General features: G+C 49.6%; 1 protein-coding gene across 1 annotated transcript in view; it reads left to right on the top strand.

Moving 5' to 3' along the window:
- The window catches only part of PLXND1 (plexin D1), an 80,637-nt gene that overhangs the window by 43,618 nt on the left and 14,376 nt on the right, over positions 1 to 22,643 (top strand). The window contains exons 16-27 of the mRNA XM_032194284.1: positions 435 to 602; positions 3,457 to 3,547; positions 3,848 to 4,123; positions 5,021 to 5,170; positions 8,611 to 8,725; positions 9,799 to 9,906; positions 10,610 to 10,722; positions 11,971 to 12,078; positions 13,187 to 13,317; positions 13,992 to 14,190; positions 19,998 to 20,144; positions 22,157 to 22,313. Of these exons, the coding sequence (XP_032050175.1) occupies positions 435 to 602; positions 3,457 to 3,547; positions 3,848 to 4,123; positions 5,021 to 5,170; positions 8,611 to 8,725; positions 9,799 to 9,906; positions 10,610 to 10,722; positions 11,971 to 12,078; positions 13,187 to 13,317; positions 13,992 to 14,190; positions 19,998 to 20,144; positions 22,157 to 22,313 (1,763 nt within the window). The remainder of the gene's footprint in view (positions 1 to 434; positions 603 to 3,456; positions 3,548 to 3,847; positions 4,124 to 5,020; positions 5,171 to 8,610; positions 8,726 to 9,798; positions 9,907 to 10,609; positions 10,723 to 11,970; positions 12,079 to 13,186; positions 13,318 to 13,991; positions 14,191 to 19,997; positions 20,145 to 22,156; positions 22,314 to 22,643) is intronic.

Below are 22,643 nucleotides of genomic sequence, written 5' to 3'. Positions count from 1 at the left end.
CCCCTCCAGCCCCGTGTCCGTGGGTTCATAGCGCTGCTATGCCCCTAGGGTGGTTTAGGATTGGGATTGAAACCCAGTGAGTGAAGCAGACACTGGCTTTGTTCCCATGTCTGCTGGAGGTAGAAGGCACCTGCCCATCCAGGGTCCTGCTTCTGCCACAGCCCTCCAGTGGGAAGACAACCCTCCTCAACCTGTGCTGTCCGTGTGGAGAAGTAGGAGCCTGCCCGTTTCTGTTGACTATATGGGAAATCAGTGTGGCAGCCTGGGATAGTGTGTGATTAGAATTGTTCGTCCATGGGGAATATAACTGGTGGGCAGCTGGCATGTGACTGGATGCTCTGTGCCTGGCTGCCGACCACCTCGCTCCCAGGGAGCTCAGGTCAGTGGTGCCTGGCTCCCCCGCGCTGCAGCATGCCCTGCTTTTCCCTGTGCAGCCGCAACGACAGCACCATCACCTGCACCATGCCGTCTGCCGAGCTCACCACGGCTGTGAGAGTCTGCGTCCAGTTCGAGAACAGGTCTTGTGCCAGCTACAACATCACGTTCAAGTATGAGAAGAACCCTATTATCACCGACATCAACCCCAAAAAGAGCCAGATCAGGTGAGATCTCCCCTCCAGCAGAGGCAGCCAAGTCTGCCATTGGTGTCCATCTTTTCGTGGCTCTTGTTGAAATCAGCCTCCTAATTTTGCTGGATGCAAATGTGAACATTGCGGTCTGATCAAAGTGCAGTGCTAAGTGGAGTATCCTGATGTGGCCCACTGCAGGCAATGTGAGCTCTCTCTGTGTTTCGAGCCACCCAGACACAGAGCAGCTTCTGAGCAAACCCCATGTCCAGAGCCCCAGAAGTATTAAAACGCAGCCAGGAGGCAGGGTGTGCAATCTGGGCCCCGTGGTGTGCTGTTGCGGCATCACAACTTCCATTTCAGAGCAGGCTCCTGTCTGCATCTGCCTGCAAAGCAGTGGGGTTGGCTCCTGGCTGGGAGGAGGGTCTTGCAGGCAGGAAGGGGCTTTCTCAGCCCTGGGGCCTGACCCACTGCATCACAGACAGGTATGAAAGGGGCACTGCAGGGCATGCAGCTCTGGAGTAGAAGAGATCTCTTGCACCAAGGCTGGCTGTAGCTCATTTCAGTGCATATGGGACATGGAAAAAAGTCAGCCGTGATAACTGTACTGTCTGCACCTGGTAGGTGCTTTAGGGAGTTTCACATGGGGGCTGTATGAGACCCCAAAGATTTTTCTTGGCAATAAAACTGCTGAAGGATAAGCTGAGATTTGTTATTTTGGTATTCAGCATTCCCCAAGGCCACCGTATTTCATTTTTAAAGCGTGTTGCTTTTAATTTCACATTTCTCTGTGGAGCTCTCAGGCTCCTGTTCCTTTGGTGAAATCCCACCTTCCTCAGCTGTGGAGCCTGGCAAACCTAAGGCTGACCAAGAAATCCGAGAATCCAGCGCTGGTGCCTCCAGGACAGCAGTGAAGGCAGCACGCTCAGGGCGCGAGCATGCAGCAGACTCCAATGATCTGCTCCCCTTGGAGCAAAGCTGTGTCTCGGCATTCCCAAACGCAGAGCCAAAGATGCAGGCTGTGGGAAAGTTAATAACAAGGCACAGCCGTGACTCAGCCAACCTCAGCTCCCAGCCGGCTTGCAAACTGTGCTGAGTGGCAAGAGCTGTATCTAAACACAGAGACAGTGGAAGAATGTCACTGCCCACAGTCAAAAGGGAAGCCACCAGGGTATTTCTCCATCACCTTAGTCTGCTTTCTTAATATTTACATCAGTCTCCAAATTTCAGACCACTGAGAGAGCAACCTCTCTCTTCAGACTGCCTGGTCGCTGATGTGTTCTGACTGCTCTGTTGTGTTGCTGGGGCACTGACTCTGAAAGGTCAATAGCTGTGTAAAAATGCAGCTGGATCTGATTTATATTAGATTTATCTTAAAATTGCTAAAATGATCTGTGCAAGCAAAGTTTAATACAGAACAGAAGTTGTAAACTAGTTTGCAGGTGTGACAGGCACTTAGAAACTTAGGTCTACGTGGTAGTATCTACAGCACTGGAAGAGATTTCCTAGGGCCTCGGACCCAAACTCACCGAATATAGTGTGTTCTTGAGATAATAGGGTCTGTAAGTCCTGGCTATTCCCTGACAGATACTTCAAATGTTGAGCATGATACTGGGGAAGGGGAAGATAAATTCAGGGGATAGCTTCTTGTTGTGGTCTAACCTGGCAGGCAGCTCAGCACCACACTTTCCCGCTCAGTTTGCTCACTCCACTGCAGCAGGACGGGGGAGAGAATCGAGAGGAAAAAAAAAAAAAAAAAAAAAAAAAGTAAAACTCAGGGGCTGAGATAATGGCAGTTTAATAGGACAGAAAAGAAGGGATAAAGTAATAATAATAATATACGAAACAAGCGATGCACAATGCAATCGCTCACCACCTGCTGACCAGTGCCCAGCCAGTCCCCGAGCCCCCCAGCCAGCTCTCCCAGTTTGTAGTTCAACGTGACAGCACATGGTGTGGAACATCCCTTCCCCCTGGCCAGTTCAGCTGTCCTGGCTCTGCCCCCTTCCAGCTTTTGTGCACCCCCAACCTCCTCGCTTGCAAAGCAGTACGAGAAGCTGAAAAGTCCTTGGCTTAGTGCAAGCACTGCCCTGCAACAACTAAACCATCAGTGTGTTATCAGCATTATTCTCATCCTAAATCCCAAACACAGCAACATGCCAGTTACTGTGAAGAAAATTAACTCTATGCCAGCTGAAACCAGGATACTTCTGCTGTCCAGAGCAGAAGAGCTGTTGCTTGCTCTCCACCCCTTCTTTTACCTAGGGGTCTTGTGTGTAGCAAGCCTTTTTGTTACTGTCACTAATTGGCTACACCTCGAGGCCCATATTTCACATTTCCCAGGCAGCAGAACCAAAACACAAAACAATTTTCACATTTTTATCTAAATCAGCAGCAACTGGGAGATGCAGGAGCCATGTCAACCTCACAGGGGTCTCTTCACTCCCCAAGACTTAGAGTTCTCTGTGGGTCACTGTGGGGCAGGACGGGGAATATCCCCTTGCTCTTTGTCTTGTCAGAGGTTAACCTCTTACACCACTGGTGGCCCGGGCAATGTGCTTGTACCCTGGGCACGCAGAGGCAGGCTGCTCCTCTGGGCGAGGGGAGCAAAGGGAACAGTCTGCTGCTGGAAGAGATCACCCCTTTCCATGAGGACAGCTGTTCCTCCTTCCTTCCCTCCTATCTCAGCAGCAGTATAGACGTTTGTGGCAAGTAAGAGGAGGTCTTTGTCCGTTGGGTTACGTTTTCTGCTCAGACAGCTGGGAAACATCCCTGGGAAAATGACAGGAGGTGAGACCTAACCATTGTACCTCAATGCTGTGTGCTGGCATCAAGGCATCAAGAGCACCTCCTCTGCAATCACCCTCTCTTTTTTCCCTTGTCTTCAAAGTGGGGGCAGGATCATCACCCTGGAAGGAAGAGGCTTTGAGCTCATCCAGAACGTGTCCATGATGGTCCGTGGCATTGGCAGAGAGCAAACGGTGGGTGCCCTGCTCTATGTCACCCAGTAGCTGGGAGCAGGGATGCATGCTCTGTGCCCAAAAACATTTGGGGTATGAAGATGAGCCTTAGTCCATGCTGCAGATTGGGCTGGGAGCAAGGATGAAAATGTTATGATCCTTAGCTCAGCAGAGGGACAGGCCTAATTCATGCCCACGCAGTAATTGTTGTTATCAACCATGTCCTTGGTGCGATCAGTGTGCTTGATGCTGAGTGGTTCCTGGGTGGGTGAGGGCACTCAGGATGCCTTTTTTGATGGACATACTCTCACGTGCTTTCAGAGCTGTAAGGTTCACACCGACACTGTGATCACCTGCCCCTCTCCTGCTGCCTCCAATATCACTGCGGGGAGCAAGCCTGCACCCGTCGATTTCTATCTCAATGGTCGCCTCTACACGGACGACCGCCCAGCTCTGGATGAGGAGATGTACCCAGAGGAGGCCCTGCACATCAGCAAGTTCAGCCTGGAGTACTATGCTGACCCCCAGTTCTTCACAGCCAAGAAGGAGAAGTGGATTAAGCACCACCCCGGCGAGCCCTTGACGCTGGTTATACACGTAAGAGAGTGCTATTTACAGCTCTGCTTCTTCAGGGGCGTTGCTGTTCCTCACCGGGAAGCTTTTCAGCCTAATGGAGGACTAGTACAGTGTCTGTCCACAGCCCCAGTAAAGGTGGTAGATGAGGGTGGGAGAGGCAGGAGTTGTGCACAGATCAGGCAGCTTAGTCTGCTGCGCCTGCCTCCCGTTCACCAGGAGATGCAGCTCTTTGAGGCATCACAACACAGAGCTGTGCTTGAAGGATGTAATAGCAAGCAGCTAAATAAAATGCTAGATATGTGAAAAAGAACAATAACGCACTGGCGTGAAATCAGGCAGGTACTCCAGAAGGCCCTGACAATAGATATTTATTCCTGCAGAAGCCAGCCATGCATTCTTCTGTTTTGGCTGCTGATATGAGCTCAGTTAACAAGGAAGTTGGGGTACAGCAATTCAGAGTGGCTTGTACAACGTGCAGCAATAATTCAAAGGCCATTGTTCACTGCAGGATATCCTCAGGGGTTGCAACGTGCTTCAGAAGCACGCTCCCCCTTTCTCGGGCCCTGCAGTCACATCCCCTCGCTGTCTCCTCTGTTGTACATCCTTCCCCCTCCCAGGTGGATGCTCAGATCCTTATCTGCAGAGCTCAGCCAGGGTAGATCAAAAGCAGATTTTCCCAGGTTCCAAGAGGGGCTTGCTCATCCCATGCACCATGCTGAGTGTGGAATGGGAAACAGGAAAATGGGGAATGGCTTAGTTCTGGGTTTCCTATGGAGTGCTGGAAAAATGTTCTCGGAGAGGGAGAGTGTTCCCAAGCCTGAAAAACAGCAGGGAATACAGAAAGAAAAGCAGGAAAACCCCCTGCAATTCCAACTGCTACTCTGGAGATTGTCGTCCTGATTTTATTTTTGTCTTTAGAAAGAGCCTGACAACCTGGGCCTGGAAAGCAATGAGTACCAAGTGAAAATTGGTCTCATCTCATGCGAGATCCAGATTGTTTCAGACAAAGTCATTCACTGCTCTGTAAATGAGTCCCTGAGCACCTCGGAAAGACAGCTACCAGTGACGGTAAGTGCCAGAAGCCTGCAGGCTGCGCTTTGCCGGGCAGAAGGGGTTGGTGCTGCGTGCCCTGCATGCCAGGGAGTCAGTCGTGAAGTCACGGCTGGACACAGCCGCTCACAGGCAGCCTGGCAGAAAGCCGCACAGACAGAAGGATGGACAAAACACCCTGTGCTTGCGGGTGTCTCAAGGCTTCCTTCTGTGGTGGGGTGTAGGGCATGCTGCAGCTGCCCCAAGTTGTGGAGGAGGGCTGCCATGCTCCCAGCCATTTGTCATGGCCAGTTGAATGTTGAATTAATTTTTCTGTAATCTGTGAGCAGGAGATCTTCTCAGCTCTTGTAAGGCACTGTAAAATCCCAGGCATGTGATTTTTTGTCACTTGCAGTAATTTTCTTTCTGGCCCTTGTGAGATTAGTTTGGGGTTTTCCACACAGTTTTCAGTCATCAGACTCCTGTTGCCAGCAGAAGAGCTACAAGTGGAGAGGAAGACCTGAACCTTACTGCTCTGCAGCAAACCACTGGAGATGGGTGCCTGTGGTGAGCACAGGAGGAGTACCCAGGCCTGGGAAGTTTCAGGTTTCTTCCCAGGGTCACCGTTACGTCACTGCAGAGAGCTTGGTATTCAGGGCTGTCATTTGTCTTTAAGTGTCTGCAAAACTCCCTATACCTTGTTACGGTCTTTTTTTCGTAGAGAACTTGACTTCCTGATTTTCTTTCCCTCAGTTTCTCTCATTTCGTATGCAGCCCACTGCCATACAGGGATGTGGTTACAGCTCTTCATACTTGGAGAGAAAATGCCTCCATCTCCATGGTCTGGGAACATGCATCCTCTCTCTCAGCTGAGTTTGTCCCTTTGATGGGTTAATATCAAGTGAGCAGAAGCTCATGGTGTGGGCAGGGGGAGGACAAGTGCAGAGGGATTTGGGGCATCTGTGGTCTTGCACTGCCCAGAAGGTGAGCACATTGATGTAGCACCAGCTCACTGGCGGGGTTATCCAGCGTGCTGGTTGTGGTCTGTTGTATGTGAAATTCTCTTGCAAACTGGAAACATGGAAATGCAGAAGTAGCAGGATTTCCTAAGACAGTTGAATGGAAATTTTAAATAGGGTAATTTTGGCTTTTAGTGAGAACTGAGAAACAGAGAAATCCCCTTGGGGAACAAAGGGAATTTATGAGTTTGCTAGTTTGGGGTTTGACGTAAATCATTCAGGGTAATGCCCCAGTAGATCCTTAGGAAGCAGGAGAATGATAACCAGCACTGAAGTATTGCATAGCTATTAACAGTGTACCAACAGTGAGAGTGCAGCTAAATAATCAGCTTGCGTTCATCTCTGTGTGCACTTACTAAACCTTCATATGTGGTTTGAGTTATTGCCTGCTGGCCGTTTCATAGGCAACAGCTGCCTTTATAACATACTTTTAATAGCTTTGGTAGCACGGGGCCAGATTTGCTCAATGGTCCCTACCTGATCTGCATCGCTGACAGTTATCGGAGCCTGCAGAACTCCCACCGGCTCACTGGCTGATGCAAATTCTTCTGGTGAGCTGAAATGCCTGCTGTGACTGCCCAGACTTTGTTGTAGAGCTCACATCTGCAGTGAGGGAAAACAGCCCTTCAGAGCATGTCTCGCTGTTGATCCCTACTCCAGCCACGGTCCTGAGGGTGCCTGCTCCATGGCTGTGCTCTTGGGCCATGACAGCGCTCACAGGTCGCACAGGCAGCAGGGCTGTATGGGATGAAGCAGTGGTGCTGAGGAAGGGGCTTGTGCTTCAGGGGCTGCTGGGCAGCTCTCCTGGAGGGTGCTGGCGGGATGGAGCTCAGTTCCGGGCTGGCTTAGTGCTGGTGCTGCCCGTGTCTGTCCTGCCCGACACTGGCTGCCCCCACTGCAGCCCGGCCGATCTCTGCACCCACCCTGTGGTGGCCACAGAAAGTGTTGCCATTTAACCTTCAGCCTAATTAATTCCACTTACAAAATTTGTATTATTTAGACTGTCCAAACAAACAAGAGAAGGTTGCTGAGGCCTTCAACCCCTTTTTTTGTTCATGACCAAACCACTTAGACACAAACAGCAAGCATGGGATTTCTCCTCTGGCAAACATGAGAGGTTAAGTTATTGGAAATAAATGGCTCTAAAGGTAGGCAGGACTTGCCATGCTGCAGCATTTCAAGTGAAACAAGTGAAGCCCTAGAGGCTGGGGTGCAAAGAACCTGCAGGCACTTGTGGCTCCATCTCATGTTTCCCTGGGCATCGAGCACAGTGCAGCAGCAGCACCCTCGCCAGGGCCGTCCTTCCTCCGCCGCCGGCGCAGGGACTGGCAGCGTGTCTCATGCCATGGATGTGGTGGGATGCCCTGCCTGTGGCACTGCGTGGGCTGGGGTGCTGAGAGCTGTCTGCAGGGTAACCACGATGTACACCTTTCCTGGAGATGCTCCGTGACACAGATGTAGCTGTAAGATCATTCCATCTCTTCCCTACTTTCTCCTCCCTTCTTTCAATATTTTGTTCAAGTTTCTCTCACTTCCCATTTCTTTAGGGAAGTGAAACACATTTCCAGAAGCGAAAGATATGTTGTATCATGAGTTTTCCTTATCAGATGATGCTGTTGAACCCTTTCATCCCAGAAGTGTAGGGAACCTTTTATAAACAGCGCTGAGAAAACTCACCAACCTGCCTGTGATGTGTGCTGGCCTCTTCCTTTATGGTGGTCAGGAGACCAAAGCCCTGAGCCTGAGTGGTTTGTGCTTGATGCCACAAGCAGTGTGGACTGGGAGCAGAGCCAGCTCCTCCTGACATTCAGTCCACTGCTTTAACCACAAGATCATTATTTGTCTTGAGTCGCATTATTATTTATTTTTGTTTCCTTGCTTTATTTGTATTTCAAAAATTTTCAAGTTTCTTTACTCTCCTTTTCATGAGCAGTAGCCATTCTGCTTTTGGAGGAGAAAGGAGAATGCAGCTGGGACTAAAAGGCCATTCTGGGGCATAACAAAGTTGGATGATTAGTGAAAGCGGTTTTCTAGTAACAGTATTACAGCAAGTACTGTATGCTACCGTCAGTTCTCTAGGACAGGGTTGCCTTGTGCTCTGGGCTGGGTGTGGTGGGGCCATGATGTGAGATGGAGCCTGCAGCTCTGCCCTCAAAGCCCTACAGTGGCACTGTGAGGGGCACGGTGCCACAGCTTGCTGTGGGCCAGCCTTGGCTTTCCACCAGGACATGCAGGAAGAGACTTGGGCTGCTTTGACACACACAAAGTCCCCATGGGCTGGCAGTGAAAGGCACAACCTGGCCTCCCTGAGAAGCCCGGTGGGCTGAGCCAGCAGGGCCAGCGTGTCCTTGGGTGAAGGTCTGCTGAGCGCTGCGCTGGGCCCCTCGTTGCTTGACCTCTGAGCCCTTTGGTAACGTGCTGCTCAGCTCTTGCTTCTCCTCCGTCCTTTTCCCTCTCCAGATCCAAGTTGGAAAGTTCAACTACACAATTGCAATGCTGCACCTCGGGGGAGGAGAGACTGCAATCATCGTCTCCATTGTCATCTGCAGCATCTTGCTGGTTCTCTCTGTCGTAGGTAAGGGAACAGGATGATACGTTTCCAGGCTATGTTGAGATTTTTTCTTTGTGCACGTGGAGAGGTGGAGATTGCTTGCTCATATGTTAGGAAACCTCTAAGTGCTGCAATTGAGCAGCATCTGAAACTGGTCTGGATGCAGCCAGTAGCCATTCTTCTTTGTGTGGGACCAAGCCAGCACCCAGGATCAAAGCTTCCTGCAGTGTGGAGCTTTTGCTGGGTGAATCCTTAGTTTAACACTTTTACTTGAGGCTGTGGTGTTTATAAATAACTATCCTCCTTTTCCCCAAACACTTCTTAATAGTATTGAGTAGCTACTATAACACAAAGTAAAAAAGGGTGTGAGAAACTGATCTTGGACTCTTACCAGCATGAATAGGACTCACTCACAGGCATGGCTGTCATAGAGCAGAGCTCCATCTGACCCATCAGTAACAGACAGTGGCAGATGCCTGACAAAGAGCATAAAAAACAGAGCAAGCAGCCTTAGCTGCAGATCTGGATCGGACATAACAGTCTGCTAACCTCACTGGAAGCTGCACAGTGCACCTGTGTCCTTTGGCTAGGGTATTTTTTCATCATGTGCCCAGAATAACTGTGCAGCCGGAAACCCATCATTTCACAGCAAATGAGGTGTTTCTAATAGGGATTTGATTTATTTTTAATAAAAGTTATAATGCACACTACTTATTAAATGCACTACTAGTCATTACAAACATATTTCTAAAGGTACGGGAATAATGTCAGACATAAACGCTGTATTACAGGTGGTAAACCTCCTAAAATCAAAATTCATTAATGAGCTGGACTACATTAATACGCAATTGATCTCAATATAGACTGCCCAGAAATGAATTGAAGATGTCCGTGACAGCATGATGATTAAAGTCCAGCTGTTTTTACTTATTTACAGATAATCAACAGCTGCCTAATCAGTACCAGTTTTGTCGCATGTGTTAAACCAACACTGAGTTCAGCTTTCTGCACCCATGTTAACAGAGGACCACTCTGGTCCAGCTTCAGCTGCTCTTAGCATCCTAGTCCAAGAGGCTTGTTCCTTTCCTCTCTTCCAGCTCTCTTTGTGTTTTGCACGAAGAGCCGCAGAGCAGAGCGCTACTGGCAGAAAACCCTGCTCCAGATGGAGGAGATGGAGTCACAGATCCGGGAGGAAATTCGCAAAGGTAAGTCACCATGCTTGGGCACCATGGAGGAGCCAGCACTGGGAGGGAGATGTCAGAATAGAAGGGTTGAAGACATTCACCTTCTTCTTTGTAGAAATTTAATGAATTACTTATAGAAGAGTTTCTGTCATTGCCTTTGTGCTTCAGCAGGATTTGCGAATGAGGCTCAGTGGCTGGAAGTGTGGCTCTGCCCCTGTCTTGCTGCCTGACTTGGGCAAGCCACTTATCTCCAGTGCCACTGATTTCCCTGTCTCAGGGTTAGTGCACTCAGGCACGTTGGAGGGGTGCTTGCAGGTCACACAAATCTTCAGTGTGCTTTACGATTAGATGCAACAAAACCAGCAACATGTTCCTGCTAGAGCAATGTGAGAAGTAAGGCAAGCGCCTGCACTGCTGTCCACTAAGTACATGCTTCTGCCAGGAGCACTGAAATCCTTCTGCAGAAGCAGACTTCAGGGCTGGGCTCTGGGAGGCAAGGGAAATTTTCTGTGTGTGTGTGCTGCAGGATGTGATGTACAGCACTGACAGGTAAACCCTGAAAGTAATCTGCTCCACAAGAAAACCCTGCTTCAGCCCACTCAAGGGAAGAAGGCTCAAGAAGGCAGAAGAGACAAGCAATGCATTTCAGTGCCAGCCTGCCTGCTCTCTGTCTCGGCTGGTAGATTATCAGAGCTCTTACCATCTGTGGGTCTCTTTGCCTAAGGTTTTGCTGAGCTGCAGACAGACATGACAGACCTGACCAAGGAGCTGAACCGCAGCCAAGGGATCCCGTTCCTAGAGTACAAGCACTTTGTCACTCGGACCTTCTTTCCCAAAGTAAGGCAATACCACATTTCACAGGCACCTAATCACACCCAATTTCTGCCTAAGCAGAACAGGGCTCTGCTCTCCCTCTGCCAGAGTTATTACAGTGTAACAAAATCATTGCACTGTTAAATATGTAGTTGTCATGTATTTCAGCCCTAATTATTATCAAAAGTGGAGCCACGGCTCCCAGGGTGTGCAGTAAGGTCAGACTTGCTCAGCAGATGACCAGAGCCTGGCGGAGCTAGAAGGCAGACGAGGCAGGGTCTGGGAGTTGTGCTAGCTCACCAGTGTGGTGCCACTGGATGCCCTCCTCTGGAAGCAGCGTCTCTCACGTGAGGAGATGGTGCTGGGGACACCACTTTGTTCCCAGTGGCTCCAGTTACACCCTGCTGTCTGTTGGGAGGAAGCTGAAGGGCATCTCCTGTCAGTGCTCAGGGAAAGGTGGCTCTTTGTTCCACACAGCTTGCCAGCGAGAATTTCCAGCTGCGCTGCCAGTTCTCAGAGCTCATTAGCTGTCTCTGTCTCTCCTTCTGGCTCCTCTCCGCCAGTGACTGGGCTTACAGTGCCCCCAGTAAGATGCCCCTTGGGCATGCAGGCTGGGTCTGTCTGCCCACAGCCCTCCTCCAGGCAGCACCAGACGTGACAATGCCGTAATTCCCGTCACCAGCTGCTCTGCCGCGCCGCTGTGTGCTGCTAACCGCTGCTGTATTTCACCCCTGAGGCTGGTGCGTTTCGGTGGTGAGGAGTGAGAGGATGATTTATGACTGCAGAGTGTTTCATTAGTAGTTGTTACTCAGGTTTTTAAGTTATGCAGTCTCTATATATCTGCACACTAGACTCTCTAAGTTTCAGGCTGTTATATGAATGTTAGAGATTTAAACATTTTTCCCATCTGTTTCAAAAGTTACATATGTTAAGACATCCAGTACTTCTCTATTTTGACTTACTCTCCTATTATGCTTTCTCTTCTGGGATTTTCTAGCTGTCACATAAGTCTATTTGCAGTCTCCCTACCCTAACAGCCTTGTGTCTGCTCAGACATCTGCCTCCCCCCCACTCTTGTGGTGTTTGCTCATTCAAGAGGCTCTTGCAAAGTGTTTAAAGGCTTCATAAACCATTTCAATGCATTTCTTCATAATGGGTGGTCTTCAGTCCTGATGACATTTCTCTCCACCTCACTCCCTTGTGGTGTGTGGCACATGAGGAGGTCTCTGGCCTGGCCCAGCTGCCCTCTGCTAACGCTGTGTTTGGTTGCAGTGTTCCTCGCTGTATGAGGAGTGCTACATTCTGCCTTCCCAGCAGCTCAGCTCCCAGGTGGGGTCCCAGGTCCAAGAAACTCACCCGCTCCTGGTGGGGGAATGGAAAGTGAGTAACCCACAAACAAAACAAATGTTCTTGAGTGTTTGCTAACCATACTCACATGTGTTGACAGTACCATGCATTTTCTTGTGGTGTGAGGAAAATGCTCGATCACTCAAAACAATTAACACGTACTAGCATTGGATTGGCTTTTACTGATTGGAGTAGATCTGTGAAATTCTGCTCTCACATGAAGAAGCTTTGCCCAAAGATCCTCCCCAGCTTCACTGTGGGCTTTCTTCCCAGGTGTACCATATTGTATGTCACTTCAGTTCTGTACACAGTTCATCATAGATGAGATTAGTCCCACGTGGGGACTCAGTAAAAGCTGTTATCCCATAGCTGGGTTTCATGTGAACAAGAAATCATGAACTGAAGAATCAGAGTGTCTTTAGGTTGGAAGGGACATCTGCTTAAAGCAGCTCCAACTAGATCAGGTTGCTGAGGGCCTTGTCCAGCTGACTGTGAAATATCTTCAAGGATGGAAATCCCACAGCCTCTTGGGGCTCCTGTTACAGTGCCAGATGGCCTTAAAGGTGAAAACTTTCTTCCTAATATGTAATCAATGTCCCGTGCTCTATCTGGTGTGCCTCGCCTCTCACCCTATCACTGTACCTACAGACAAGAGCATGGCTCTATCTTATTTACCCTCCCATGGTGCAGTTGAAGGCCATAGTAAATTATCCCCTTTACCCCCTCTTCTTAAGTCTGAACAACCCCAGGTCTCTCTGCCTCTCCTTGTACACTGTGTGCAACAGCCCTCTAATTGTTTTGGCAGCCCTCTGACGCACTTGCTCTGTTTTGTCAATGTCCATCTCAAAGGGAGAGGGCAAAACTGGGGACACTACTCCAGATGGTCTCACAAGTGCTGAACAGAGAGGAACAGTTGCTGCCCCTGGCCTGGTGGCCATGCTGCTTCTGATGCAGCCCAGGATGCAGTTGTGCCTTCACCACAGAAGCATGCTGTTGGCTAGTACAAGCAGAGGGAGTACAGGGGACTCTGCACAGTATCTCTCTGCTCAGCAGGGACATCCTTACAGTCAGGTAGGATGAAGGCTGGAAGAAAACAACAAGCAGTGTCTTTCTCATGCTGTTTTCTATTTTTTCTCCTTAGATCCCTGAAAACTGCAGGCCTAATATGGAAGAAGGAATATCACTGTTCTCTACCTTGCTCAATAACAAGCACTTTCTCATTGTTTTTGTCCATGCTCTTGAGCAACAGAAGGACTTTGCTGTTAGAGACAGGTATGAGCTTCAGACGACCATATGAAGAGCCACGCAGGCAGCCAGCCTGTCTGAAGGGGGTATGCATGCCCTGCAGGAGGTTGGTGCTAGAGCCTTAGTAGCCTTGACTGCTGCCTCATGGTCTCTGCTCTAAAAGGTGGGCGTATGGCTCCTGCTTTGCCCCACGAGGTTGCTGAGGAGGGAGCTGTTGCGCATGTCACTTGTCCTACATGGACATTTTCTGTAGACCTGTGGCTTTTAGCTGCTGATCATTTAGGCTAAACTTGAACCAAAGACCTGGCAGCTGGGCAAGACAGATTGATCCCTAAACCATAAGTGATCCGGCCGCTGTCTAGAGACATGCATTTCACCTGAAGGTTGACTTACAGTCATCCTGCTTTTCTATTAGAAATGAATAACCATAAACCTTCTCCATTATCCTGAAGAGCACCAAAGGGTGCAATGTGTGACCTGCTTGTGCAGTGTTTGTGACCCTCAGCAGTTGGCTTACCAGTAGGAGTGTGCAGGCTGACCTGAGGTCGTGCAGCGTTGAAAGAGGCTTTGAAGTTTAACACCATTGAGAGAGCTCATGAAAATTATCAGAAACACTGCCTTTGTGCTATTTTTTTAAATGATAGTTGTTGACTTAGTCTTCTTGTGTCAGTGTTTAAGTCATACACAATTCTGTTCTTCAGGTGTAACTTGGCCTCTCTGCTTACTATTGCGCTGCATGGGAAACTGGAATATTACACCAGCATCATGAAGGACCTCCTGGTGGATCTAATTGATGCTTCAGCTTCCAAAAATCCCAAGCTGATGCTGAGGAGAACTGAATCTGTAGTGGAGAAGATGCTCACCAACTGGATGTCCATCTGCATGTACAGCTATCTCAGAGTAAGATAAACAGATCAGTGCTGTTGTAGATGCAGGTTTGGCATTGCATGCAAGAGCAACAAGGGACATGTGATTCAGCTGAGGACCTAAATACTCGCCAGTTTTGCCTTGTCACTAATGGCTGACAAACTTCAACAGATTGAAAGGTTCAAGTGTGAAAAAGCAACTGTGAGTTCGGTTGCTTCTCCATTTCTGCCTGGTAATTTGTTGTGATCAGACTTCATGGCAGCCTTCCTGGTGTGGCCTGCTTTTTGTAAGGCCAGAGCACTAGCTAGCATTTGTTACCATGCTTGAGAAGAGATTCACGGGGAAATTGAAACATAACCACAATGGCTCGAGGTTTTGGGAACAGTTCCAATTATTTGTTGTTTTCCCTGACCAACTCACATAGCCTTACTGATGGTCGCCAGCTAGTTCAGTATTTTGTCTCGAGTACAAGAGCCCAGGAGGGGATTGTGGCGCAGGGGCAGGAAGGCTGCTAAGCTGTCAGTGCCCACGTGTGTGTGGTGCTCCTCGCTCTGGACATGTCCTTATGGTTCCACGCTGCCCAGACAAGTCTTAACAGGAGATGGGGGATGTCTGTCCCAGAAGCCTGACTAGCTTCCTACAGTAACCAAAAAGGAATATATTTGGCATCTCAGAGCATCTCCATCTGCTCAGTGCTTTATCTCCAATGCTTGCCAGTTCTGGTTGGAATTTCCCAGAAGAATTGAGCAATAACATAATTGATTCCACAGCAGCTAATTGGAGGACACCCCATTATATCCACAGGGGAAAGCCTAGAAAAGGCCTTTTGAAAAATCTCTTGCAAAGTGTTTGCTATAGCCACAGAAGCAATACCCCATTGTCTTTATACATATCAGGTCTTCTGAACCCAGCTGATGATCACTTTTTGTTCTAAAGCTTGTGGCTTTGTAGTTCTTAATCTTTCATTTTAGCTCACATAATTATGCACCATAATGAAAGAAAAGTCACGGGAATGAAAAGGGATGGCTGTGCTGGTGGAGCATGGCTTTCCAGCCTGTCAGAGAAGAAAAGAGTGAATTAGTGATTTTTTTTTTAATCTTTAGGTTTTTATGCCTGTAGTTTAACCATTGGGGAGAAAAAGTGCTGATCTCTCCTTTTGGAGAGTGGAGCCCACATGTGAGGCATCTGATCCAGCTCCAGTTCTGCTAAAAATGGACATTGTGCAAGAAAGCTTTCTCAGGGAAAAAAAAAAAATAATAAAGAGGGAAGAAAGTCAAGTCTTATCACGTGGGCCTGAGGAAGCGGGCACGTTACAGAGCTAGTTCATGGTGATGCAGCTCCCGAGCGCCTGTGCCACCACTCCCATGGCACCTGGCAGGGAGCTGGCCACAGCAGCAGGCCTCTGGGGTGCCCACCGCAGGGCTGGGGCCAGGGCCGGGGCCAGGGCTGCCCGTGCAAAGCGGTGCTGGTGCCCACCATCAGCTGAACCCGCCCGGCCGCCTGCCTGCCACAGGCCTCAGGGCAGCATGGGCAGGCCTCAGGGCGGCATGGGCAGGCCATCGCTGCAGTGCAGCCAGGGCTGTGTTGGTGGCATGCCACGGGCCGTGCTGCTGGGATCGCTTGCCCTTGTCCAGCCTGCTCTGGCTGGGGTCAGCGCCCAGTGCTGGGCTCTACGCCCATCCTTGCTTCATGCACTCAGCCTGATGCTGCAGCAGGCAGGACCATTGCTGCACCCCCTGGCGCAGCCTGTTCCCTGTTTCTGAACAGCAAACACTCACTGTAAGAGAATGCAGTGAAGATTTGATTTCCAAGAGGCTTGTCCATCATGGGCTCCACAGTTGGGGTTATGGGCACAATTGGAGGAAAACTGCTGCCTGCTGACATGGGAAGAAGGGGACAGATGAGACAGAAATGTCTGGAGAGGCCTCTGTCCCTCCCTGGAGGAGAGGGCTGCAAACAGATACGAGCCACTGCTGTGCACAGGGATGGAGGGGTCCCAGCCCAGGGCCAGCAGCCTGAGCAGAGCCAGAGCCTTCCCCGCTGTAAAATCAAGTGTGGAGCCTCTGAAGCACCTCCCTGCATGAGCTGCTTTTAGCTCAAGGCAGCTATTTAAATATTAGTGATAGTCGAACACTCCCATGTGCCTTGCGTCCCTCCAGATCAAACTCTGTTGCCCTCAGAGAGGAATTCCTTGGTTAAAAAAAGAGGCTGCCCGCCTGCCTGCAGCACTGGGCTCTCAGACATGTGACGATGGGTCTGGTTCTCATTCCTGAATTATCCCCATTAATCACAACGTCTATTTGAAACAGCTGCTGCAAAGGTCCCTGCCGTTGTTCAGTGGAAAAATTCCAAGTGCTTGTATTTTCCCTTGTAAGTCAACTCTACATGCTCGAAACATTTGTTTCGTATTAATGCTCTGCCTAACAGTCCGTCCATTTGTGTTTTTGGGGAAAATGCTTTGAAGGAGCTGTCTTCAACTGGGAAGAAGTGGCAGGCCACAGTCACTTCGTGGTTAAACATATGGAGGGCACCTGAAGGCAATGGAGTTACCACTTTGACAGGGTGAAATGCATGCAGGAGATAGGATGAAGGAGTAGCAGGAGGCTTGCTCCTTGGGGTTGGAATCAGAAAGTGGTTGAAACCTTGCATCATTTACACAACTGTTGTAGATCTTGGATTCTGCAAAACTGTATGAGAAACACAGAAAAAATGACGGAATAATGCTGAAAAGAGCCTTCCTCGTCTGATACCTTTGTACCATTTTGCCTAGCCCCTAACAGGATCAGAGGACTGGTAGCTAAATGAAAATTAAGGACCTGGAATACAGCACTTAGATCTGTGTCCAAATTTCCCAAAATTTTGCATGGGGGATGGAGCTGAGGTTTGGTACATTATGCAAATAGATAATCATCCTAAAATTAGCTGGCACCTGGGACAAGCAGCTGTTTTCTGTGCTTTTCCCACCCCATCCTCACCAAGACATTTTGGAAATGACTGTAATATGTTCCTGGGAGGACATCTCTAGCGACTGGTCGGCCTTGTTAGCAGGCAGCAACATGTGAATCCAGTCTGCTCTGAATCTTTTCTTTTCCCAAGCATATAAAACCCAAGCCCTCCCACACTCATCGTGTATGAAGCAGTTCAAGTAATGCCAGCCTGAACTGTGCTTTCCATTACTGTGGAGTTATTTGAGTGTCCTGGGTAGCTTTAAGAGCCTGTTACAGTTCAGTCAAAAATGAAAATGAAGTCTCATTAAAATACATTCACAATAGGAGGAAAAAAAGGCCCCAGAGTGTGTTTTTTTTTTGAAGTAATTTTTGTCCTGAATCAGCACTGATCTCTTTTAGTTAAACTTCCTTTCTCCCAACTAGCCAAGTTTTGATTTGTTTCCAGATGAGTTTTCTGAACAATGCTTGAGGTTTCCAAACTTGCCATTTTATCTCTCGTCCCTGCCTGCCAGCCCTTCTTTCCCCTCTTTGAAATTTGCTGTCTGATTAGCACTATTGCAGATTTCCATAACATCCCACAGTTCCTGAGACTGAAAGCCAAGAAGACAAACAGAAATAGTATCTAGCAGGCTGAGCACTGTAGTTTATTTCCTGTGCGGCGAGTCCTGAGAACAGATCTTGTTCATTCACACTGCGGCAGGATTTGAAACACCCATTTCACCAGTTTCTCAGGCTGCCCCCTTTCCATCAAGTGTTTACATTTGCAAGAAGGTGCCACATGATCAGTTTCAACCCATGCAGTGTCTGCTGATTCCAGGCATTAAAGAGCCCCGGTATCAGCAGGACTGGCTCAATTTTTATGTAGCAGTTCGCAGCACCTCACTTCTCTCTGTGGCTGGAGCTCTGTCTAGGACCAGAGCTTCCCAAGGGGCACAGAGCAGGCTCCAAAAGCTGGCTCTGAATCTGGCCTCGGGGTCATCCTCACTGCATGTTCGAGCATAAGCAGAGTTCCTGTTCATGGTAGGGCTGTTGTTACGGTCTGTCAGCGCCTCATGCATCAGGTCAGTGTGGCAGCGTGCCAGTTTGCATCACACAAGTGATGCAAAGTAGTGCAACCTGGAGATGTCTTGGCGTCAATGTAATCCCCTTACATGTTGTCTCATAATCTTGCCTTTCTCTCAGAAACTAACTTTTCTTTATGTCTTCTGACACTTTCTCCACTCTGTTTGCAATCCTCGACTTCTCCTTAGCCCCATTATTTCATGTGTCCCTCTGCTTTCTGGAAGCCATACCTTCCTCCATTTCCAGCACCAGCGGGTCTGCTTCAGAGCACGTTTTGTGTTGTGTGCTCAGAAGAAGCATTGCAAGAAGTCATTAAACCCCAGCAGAAGGCCCAAGGAACTTCCCCATGTTCATAAAAAAGTTGCCCTCGGAAAATGCGTGCACCATGGCACAGATGGTGCATGCCCACCTACAGCCCTGCTGCAGTGTCTTAACGTCAGTTGCACTGAATGCAGCCGAATCAAAATTGACATCAAACTAATTGCTTTAGCAATTATAAGGCAATTAGAATAAAATAATCACCAAGTCTTAATTAAGAAGCAGATTGAACAGGATTTAGCAGCTCCTAGCTGAGAAATATCAAAATCATTTGATATCTGTTGTCTTGAGCAGGATTTCAGATGGCAGGAATGGTTGTGCAGGGGTGTGTGTGATGCTCGGATAGTACATAAATGTGCAATAATTTGCATTTGCCTCATTTGAAGGAAATTGCACATGAACATTAGGGAGAGTGGGATGTACTCCAGTACTGAAACGTTTCTTAAGAAAATTGCTTGTGTTTTACTTGCACATCAGTGTAACAGACATAAATGATCAGAAATCTGGCATTAAACCCTGTAGCTGAACCGTGTCACAAATAGCTGGTCCCTATTATGCTTTCTGTTTTTACTGCAGCAGGGTCACAATTCACATCTATCCTATAAGACGAAGTTTGACAAATGTAAGGAGTGAAATGGTCTGTTTGCTTGCCATCACGTGGGAACAGCTTGGTTGACCCTGATCCTTTCTCTTTTGCTGTGGTCAAGGCTGTGCTGTGGTATGAGCAGTATGAACGGTGGTTCCCAGAGCCACAGTGTATGCACACAGTGGCCTTAGTCCTATGGATTTCAAGGGCAAACCAGGCAGCACAAAGAGAGGTTCAGCCAATACCTTTATCCGAGAAAGTTATGCATCCAGATGTCCCTCTAAACCTGGCTTTTGTGCACATAGGCTTCATTCGTTGTCCTGCAGAGTGCAATATGTTATACATAGCTCTGTCATATAGGCTCTGTCAGGCTGCAAGGAACATTGCTGTGCAGGAGTATGCCAGAGTCCTCCTGATGTTCATGTTTAATTTCGCATGTTAATGAATGTACTTTTGTATTGTTGCTGAGCGTTGCGCACGCGTGTACCCATCGGCACAGCTATGCTTGTGCCCCAGCCTTCTGAACAGTGACTAAGTCTCTGCCCGTGATATAAAATGCTGGCATAGCCTTTTGGTGGTAGTTCACAACCTGCACTGCTTGTTGTAAGGTTGGATGGGGTACGTGGGGGCTGACAATCACAGCTCATCTCCCCCCCAAAAATTGCGCGTGGTTGCCGCCAGCTGCAATGTCCACCTTCCTGCCTGCGTTGCCATGTGGCCCGAGTCCGAGGGTTTCTGGGCAGCCTCTGAGAGGCTCGGAGAAGAGGTGCTGCAGGCATCCAGGAGCGGTGGGCCTGAGCACCATGTGGGGTTGTAGAGCCAGGGACGTCAGGGGGTTCGCTACCCCAGGGTCCCTGCAGAGCCTGCCCCATCTGTGCTGCCACCAGGTTTGGTTTGCTGACATGGATTTCTCTCCCTTTCCCCAGGAGACAGTTGGCGAGCCATTCTTCCTGTTAATCTGTGCCATCAAGCAGCAGATTAACAAAGGCTCTATCGATGCCATCACGGGGAAAGCCAGGTACACCCTCAACGAGGAGTGGCTCCTGCGGGAGAACATTGAGGCGAAGCCGAGGGTGAGTATCCCACCCCAGCAGGGTGCGGTGAGGTAGCTGTGCCCGCAGGGGGCTCATGCCCATACACGTGTGGTACCCGTGTGAGTTATGCACTTGTGTGGGCACCTCGCTGGTGCCTGGGCTCCTGGCTGTGGAACAAGGCTTGTAGTGACTGCTTGTTTTCATGTCCAGCCCGTGGTGGTTGCTGATGTGGTTAGATTAGAGGTGGAGGGGGGGCAGGAAAATTTGTTCTGCCGTGTTCAGATTGTTGAAGGAACCAGTTTACCACTCCCAGCAAATCAGGGTCTTCACTACCAGTGAGAAGGTGCTGGCTATGGCCTCGCACCCTGGGCTGTGTGCAGGGTGTCACCACATGGTGCCGAAAAGCGGTTCTGCAAATTGCTTCCTGCAGCAACCAGGCAGAGCATGGCTGTGTGTGTGAAGGACTTCATTCCCTTCACTGCCTGACACATAATTCAGCAGACGCCTTTCCAGAGCCTGGGTCAAACGCTGCTTTCAATTACCTGGCATAAATCTGGAGCAGCTTCACTGAAGTCAGTGGGTTACCCCAGATGTGCATCACTGGAACTCAGAGCAGGTTCAAGCTCCACAGCCTCTCAGATTCCTGTTACCAATTGACCTGTAAATTTACAGCACAGACCAAGAGGGGTTAGCAGCAGGACACAAAGTATTATCTTTCTCAGCAGAAATGGTAACTTCATAAGTCTGAGCAAGGAAAGTACAGCTGCTTCCTACTTTGTTTGCAAGAAAAGAAGCAAAAGTATGAGCAGCGTGTGTTGGAGGAAGGCAAGCATCTGCAGGGCTAACTCACTGGCAATCCCCTGCATTGCTGGTAACCACACCTCTGCTTTAAAAAACACCCACACAGTATACAAAGTGAAAAATCATCTTCATTTAATGCTATGGCAAAAATCAGACTTCATCTGTGCATTCATGTTGTCATCACCAAGGGTGCTGGGTGTGTCCTGATATTAGAAAGCAGTGTTTGCAAGGGAACCGATAGGCTGTGAGAATCCCAGCCATCCCTCTCTCATTTACTGTATGTCCTTCTAAGAGGCAGCTGTGCTTAGATACAACAATGCTCCTGGCCTCTGCACAGCTTCCTGACCTGGGCTTGCAAATGAGGCAGCCAGCTGGCTTCAGAACTGCATTCACAGCGTGGCCCTCTGTTCGTACACACCGAGGAGAGGAGGACAGAAGCTGGAGGCAGCACTGAGGCAGCCTTGGGGTGAAGCCCCCAGCGGGCAGGTGGGCAGCGCTGTGCTCATGACCTTTGGGTCTGCAGATCCTGTGCGAGGAGATGTCTGTGCTCTGCATTCTTCTCCCTTGAGTGGCATGGGAGCATCTACCAAAGAGGAGAGGATTTTTTGTGGGAAGAGAGTGACTCTGGTTGCCCTGCAGCTTTCTGCTGTGACTATAGCAGACTCAGGGCGTCCTTGAGGTCTGAGTGGTATCTGCAGCAGCCTACAGCCCCTTGCAGCTGATGATCCCACTGTTCAGTTACCTTCTCCAACAGGTTGTTGCATGCTGGGGGTGTTGAATACCTGAGCGGCACCAGACCCAGTATGCAGTGTGCTTAAAGCTTGTTTAAACAGAGCAGCTTGGCCAGTTGCGCCAGGGAGAGGCAGGGCAATGAGCCTTAGCAGCCCCATCAGTCGCTGGTTAGATACAGGAAGCTGAGAACATGGCCGGTGGCAGGGGCTGAACTTCCCTCCCACCACACAGGTCCCTGCGCACCAGGGCTAAGGCCCATGAGTAAGGCAGCATGAAAGGAGGGTGCAGTGCTGCTCCCCACGCCCCCCTGGCTCCGTCCATAAATTCAGTCATAAATTAGCACTTTTCACTAGTGGTAAAACGTAGCTGACCACGTCTGCTCAGCCTGACTTCCAGCAGCACAGCGCCCAGCAGGCAGCTGCAAGAGCCGTGTGGGTGCTGCAGCGCTGCGGGTCCGTGAGAGCCAGCAGAGCTGGGCAGGTTGCACTCCTCACTCCTCGCTTGGCCTCTGCCCGCAGAACCTCAACGTCTCTTTCCAAGGCTGTGGGATGGACTCCCTGAGCGTCAGGGCCATGGACACAGACACACTCAGCCAAGTGAAAGAGAAGATCCTGGAGGCCTTCTGCAAGAACGTCCCCTACTCCCAGTGGCCGAGGGTGGAAGACGTTGACCTCGGTAAGGAACGGCTGCGTTGGACAGGCCAGCCCTTACCAGCGGGTGGAGGAGCTGATGTTGCACACTAGCTCTTGGTGTCTGTCGGAGGGTGCTGGGTGGAGTAGCAATGGGAGAGGGCAGGCTCAAGATGCCTTTTCCTGAGGACTGTCTTCAGGAATAAGTGATGGGACCAGACCCTGGTGGGCAGGAGGGAGCCATGTGACTGGAAAGGAGCTTTAGGAAAGCCCAGGGTGAGCAGAGGGGTGCTTGGACTTGTGTCCTTTGAAGCCCATATTGGTAAACCCCAGAAGTGGTATTCTCTAAAACACTCTTGGGTCTGCACATGGCTCA

The sequence above is a fragment of the Aythya fuligula genome, chromosome 10 (assembly GCF_009819795.1).
Source record: "Aythya fuligula isolate bAytFul2 chromosome 10, bAytFul2.pri, whole genome shotgun sequence".
NCBI lineage: Eukaryota > Metazoa > Chordata > Aves > Anseriformes > Anatidae > Aythya > Aythya fuligula.
This window is presented reverse-complemented; position numbering and strand designations above follow the sequence as displayed.